The 5332-nt window shown below is 37.7% G+C and overlaps 1 protein-coding gene across 1 annotated transcript; it reads left to right on the top strand.

Annotated features, from left to right (window-relative positions):
- On the top strand, positions 1-1883 carry LOC123591853 (olfactory receptor 6C2-like). Its single transcript, XM_045466492.1, has 2 exons — positions 1-910; positions 1822-1883. Exons 1-2 carry the CDS (start codon positions 1-3, stop codon positions 1881-1883), a joined length of 972 nt encoding a protein of 323 aa, XP_045322448.1.
- The last annotated feature ends 3449 nt before the right edge of the window (positions 1884-5332 follow it).

Genomic DNA, 5332 nt, shown 5'->3' with positions numbered 1-5332 from the left:
ATGAGAAACCATTCGGCAATAACAATGTTCATCATACTGGGTTTGACAAATGACCCACAACTAGAGATTCTGGTTTTTATCTTTCTGTTTATCACATATATGATAAGTGTAATTGGGAATCTGACCATAATTTCTCTCATCTTGGTGGATTCTCATTTAAAAACAGCTATGTATCTTTTTCTTCAAAATTTCTCCTTCTTAGAAATCTCATTCACAACTGCCTGTGTCCCCACATACCTGTACATGATATCAAGTGGGGACAAAACCATCACCATCAAGGCCTGCTTCGGCCAAATCTTTTTTATTGTTCTCTTTGGAGCTACAGAATTTTTCCTCTTGGCTGTGATGTCCTACGACCGCTATGTGGCCATCTGCAAACCCCTGCATTACGTGACCATCATGAACAACAGAGTCTGTTGGAATCTTATCCTGTCTTGCTGGGTGTCTGGCTTATTGATTATCTTTCCACCCCTTGGTTTGAGCCTCCATCTGGAATTCTGTGACTCTGATATTGACCATTTTTTCTGTGATGCTTCTCCGATACTGAAAAATTCATGTTCAGATACGTGGTTCATAGAGCAGCTGGTCATAGTCTGTGCTGTGTTGACCTTCATAATGACCCTTGTGTGTATAGTTCTGTCCTACATGTACATCATTAGGACAATTCTAAGATTACCTTCTGCTCAGCAAAAGAAAAAAGCCTTTTCCACCTGTTCTTCCCACATGATTGTGGTTTCTGTCACCTATGGCAGCTGCATTTTTATGTATATCAAACCTTCAGCTAAGGATGAAGTGGCCATTAATAAGGCAGTTTCTCTGCTCACTACATCTGTTGCCCCTTTGTTGAACCCCTTCATTTATACTCTGAGAAATACACAAGTAAGGCGGTCTTTCCATGACATCCTTAAAAGACTTGCATTTCTTTCAAAGAAATATTAGATTCACATATTGGGAATTTAAATTGAAACAAAAACAATTTATCATATACTGACATGATATCATATATTACAAACAATCTATTGATTTAGTATATAGATGGTTATTAGGTTATGGGAGTTGTGCAATTCTCATAATATTGAGGAACAATAAAGAAAATTGGGAAGATAATCTAAGGAAAAATTGTGATAGGTGCAGCATTATGTAGATGGATATTTTTCTTATTTTCTGAAATGTGTATGTCTTCCTAATTTACATTTAAATCAACTCTTTTTAAATGTTATTTATTTATTTATTTATTTATTTATAAATAAAGCATGAGCAGAGAGAGAGAGAGAGAAAATCCCAAGCAGGTTGGAGCAATCGGTGCAGAGCCCAATGTGGGGCATGATTCCGTGAACCATGAGATCATGACCTGAGCTGAAATCAAGAGTCGGATGCTGGGGCACCTGGGTGGCTCAGTCAGTTAAGCATTCGACTTCAGCTCAGGTCATGATCTCACAGTTTGTGAGTTTGAGCCCTGCATCGGGCTCTGTGCTGACAGCTGAGAGCCTGGAGTCTGCCTCAGATTTTATGTCTCCCTCTCTCTCTGTCCCTCCCCCACTCACACTCTGTCTCTGTCTCTCTGTCTCAAAAATAAATAAACATAAAAAAAAAAAGAGTCAGATGCTTAACCAACCAAGCCACCCAGGTGCCTCTTAACTCTTTTTAATCTTGTCATGTATACCTTAACCATTACTCTTGTGTGTTGAATCTATTCCATTCTTGTCACTGCTTTCCCTTCCTTGCAACACTGCCTCTTTCAAAATATTTTCTCTTTTCAAGAGCATAAGAACATTGATTTTTAGGAAACACAAGTTCCCTTCACATTCAACTCCACTTTGTTAATGCTGCCTCACAATAAACATGTGGATTTGAACAAAATCGTAATCCTTGTTCAATTGTAATCCTTGTCTCTTGTAATCTGAAGTTATTAAAACATGTGCAAAAAATCATTAACATAAAAATGTAACCAAATAGTCTTTTATGATAATTGATAGGCTTTGTCTTCTGAGTAATTGTTCCAAAAGCAATTACTGAAGGCAGGTAAAACACATGAATCCTTGACTTGAGGGCATCAGATTGTGGCTGAAACAATGAGGACCAGAGGGGCTGAGATTATGAAAAGGGTAGAATGGTGGAAGGATGAACTAATTGTAAATAGCTGCTTTGGCTCTTAAGGGCATTTTTAGAGTCATGACTCTGGTGGATTAAAGATACTTGCAAGTTCTTTGTTACTTTCCAGATCAGAAGTTGTAGTTTCTTTCCTCTCCCCTTTCATCTTGACTATCTTTATGACTTGATTTTGACCATGAAAATGTAGTAGAAATGAAGGTGTAGTACTTCAGAAATTAGGTCTTTGGAAATCTGTAGCTCTCATCTTTTTTGGAACAAACGCTTTGGGGAAATCTGTTGTTATGTGAGGAGTTGGAATATCCTGAGATTGTCATGCAGTGAGGAGCGAAATACTTGCAGAGAGGCTACGTAGAGAGAAATACCTCATAAGGTCCCATCTCTTTCAGCCATTGTAGCTTTGGTGACATCTGATGAAGAACCCACCTTGGACGTCAGCTCTGATGAGTCTTCACATGATTCCAAATCAATTCACCAACGATTACGGCTAATGAAAGACCCATGTGAGAACCACCCAGCTGTTCCTGTCCACTTCTAGAACTGCAAGTGATAAAAAAAAATGTTTTATCCACTAAAACTTAGTGTGATATGTTACACAGCAATAGATTGGAAGAATAAATATTGTTAAAATGTCAGTACCCAAAGCAATCTACATATTCAATGTAATCCCTATCAAAATAACATCAGCATTCTTCACAGAGTTAGAACAAACAATTCTAAAATTTGTATGGAACTAGAAAGACCCGAATAGCCAAAGTAATGTTGAAAATAAAAATCAAAGCTGGAGACATCACAATTCCTGACTTCAAGCTATATGACAAAGCTGTAATCATCAAGACAGTATGGTATTGGTACAAAAAGAGACACATAGATCAATGCAACAGAATAGAGAATGCAGACATGGACTTACAAATGCTTGTTCAACTAATCTTTGACAAATCAGGAAAGAATATCCAATAAAAGAAAAGACAGTCTCTTCAGCAAATGGTGTTGGGAAAACTGGACAGTGACATGCAAAAGAATGAACATGGACCACTTTCTTACCCCATACACCACTTTCTTACACCATACAATTAAATAAAATTAAAATGCATGAAAAACCTAAAGGTAAGTCAGGAAGCCATCAAAACTTTAGAGGAGAAAACAGGCAACAACCTCTATGACCTCAGCCTCAGCAACTTCTTACTAGACATATATCTGGAGGCAAAGAAAACAAAAGCCAAAATGAACTACTGGGACCTCATCAAGATAAAAAGCTTCTGCACAGTGAAGGAAACAACCAGCAAAACTAAAAGGCAACTGGTGGAATGGGAGAAAATATTTGCAAGTGACATATTCTATAAAGGGTTAGTATCCAAAATGTATAAAGAGCTTATCAAACTCACCATCCAAAAAAGAAATAATCCAGTGACGAAATAAGCAAAAGACACGAAAAGACACTTTCCCAAAGAAGACATCCAGATGGCTAACAGACACATGAAAAGATGCTCACGGTCACTCATCATCAGGGAAATACAAGTCAAAACCACAATGAGATACCACCTCACACCTGTCAGAATGGCTAAAATGAGCACCTCAGATGTTGGTGAGGATGTGGAGAAAGGGGAACCCTTTTGCACTGCTGGTAGAAATGCAAACTGGTACAGCCACTCTGGAAGACAGTATGGCCTTTTCCCAAAAAATTAAAAATAGAACTACCCTACAATCTAACAATTGCACTACTAGATATTTATCCAGAGGATACAGGTGTGCTATTTTGAAGGGACCCAGGCACCCCAATGTTTATAGGAGCGCTATCGAGAACAGCTAAAGTATGGCAAGAGGCCAAATGTCCATTGAGTGATGAATGGATAAAGAAGATGTGATATATATATATATATATATATATATATGTACATATATATATTATACACAATAGAATATTATTTGGCATTCAAAAAAGTATGAAGTCTTGCCATTTGCAACAATGTGGATGGAACTAGAGTGTATTTTGCTAAGTGAAATAAGTCAGACAGAGAGAGATAAATATATGATTTCACTCATATATGGAATTTAAGAAAGAAAACATGAACATAGGGGAAGTGAAGCAAAAATAATATAAAAACAGAGAGGGAGACAAACCAAAGGGCCTTTTAAATACAGAGAACAAACAGACGGTTGCTGGAGGGGTGTTGGTAGTATTTGGGTTGAATGGGTGATGGACATTAAGGATAGCATTTGTGATGAGCACTGGGTGTTATATGTAAGTGAAAAATCACTAAATTCTACTTGTGAAACCAACACTACACTATATGTTAATCTTGACTTTAAGTTAAAAAAAAAAGAAATAAAAATGCCTGGTTTATTTTATTTATTTTTTTATTAAAATTATTTTTATTTGTTATTTTATTTATTTTAGCCACCAGTATTCTCAGGATAACATTAGAGCAGAGTTAGAGCAAGGAAATAATAGAAACACATGAGAGCTGACCCACCACACTTCAGCATTGATTCCTCTATCCTCTATTCCTTCATCCCCAGCGGTTATGGACTACAGATACAAATCTAAATACGTAGTATTCTCCCAATTCTTCCCCTTGCAAACAGTTAAAATAAAATTCAAAAGAAAAAAAAAGAGTATTTTTTAAGATGGCAAGTTAGGTAAGAACACTTCTGTAATACTTGGGCCATCTGGCCTACGGATCTTGTTTGTCATTTCTCTAAATTTATCCAGAAGGTCACGAATCAGGGCCTAAACTTCTATTCCTATACATCACTAGATAGTAGAGCTAAAGCCTATACATATGTAATGAGTTCAGAAGCCAAAATCTCTGAGCTGTCAGCACAGAGCCCGATGTGGGGCTGGAACTCACAAACCATGAGATAGTGACCTGAGCCAGAGTTGGATGCTTAACCAACTGAGCCACCCAAGTAGCCCTATTTAATTTAATTTAGTTTTAATTTTATTTATTTTTTTTGAGAGAGAGAGAGAGAGATAGCGAGCAAGTGGGGGAGGGGCAGAGAGAGAGGGAGACAGAAACCCAAGCAGGCTCCATGCTGTCAGCACAGAGCCCTGTGCAGGGCTTGAACCCATGAACTGTGAGATCATGACCTGAGCTGAAGAGTCTGACGCTGGGTGAATGAGCCACCCAGGTGCCCCCCAAAAGTCTGGTTTCTTAAGGTGTATATTTTCCTTATAGATCCCATTTCAGCATACTTAGAAATATCCAGCCTTCTCTATTAT

The sequence above is a fragment of the Leopardus geoffroyi genome, chromosome B4 (genome assembly GCF_018350155.1).
Source record: "Leopardus geoffroyi isolate Oge1 chromosome B4, O.geoffroyi_Oge1_pat1.0, whole genome shotgun sequence".
Taxonomy (NCBI): Eukaryota; Metazoa; Chordata; class Mammalia; order Carnivora; family Felidae; genus Leopardus; species Leopardus geoffroyi.
This window is presented reverse-complemented; position numbering and strand designations above follow the sequence as displayed.

Excerpts from the sequence above, each read along its gene's own strand:
- LOC123591853 (XM_045466492.1), top strand. The coding sequence starts at position 1 with ATGAGAAACCATTCGGCAATAACAATGTTCATCATACTGGGTTTGACA. Across the intron at positions 911-1,821 it reads TTTCCATGACATCCTTAAAA|TAATGCTGCCTCACAATAAA; the intron begins GACTTGCATTTC and ends ACTCCACTTTGT.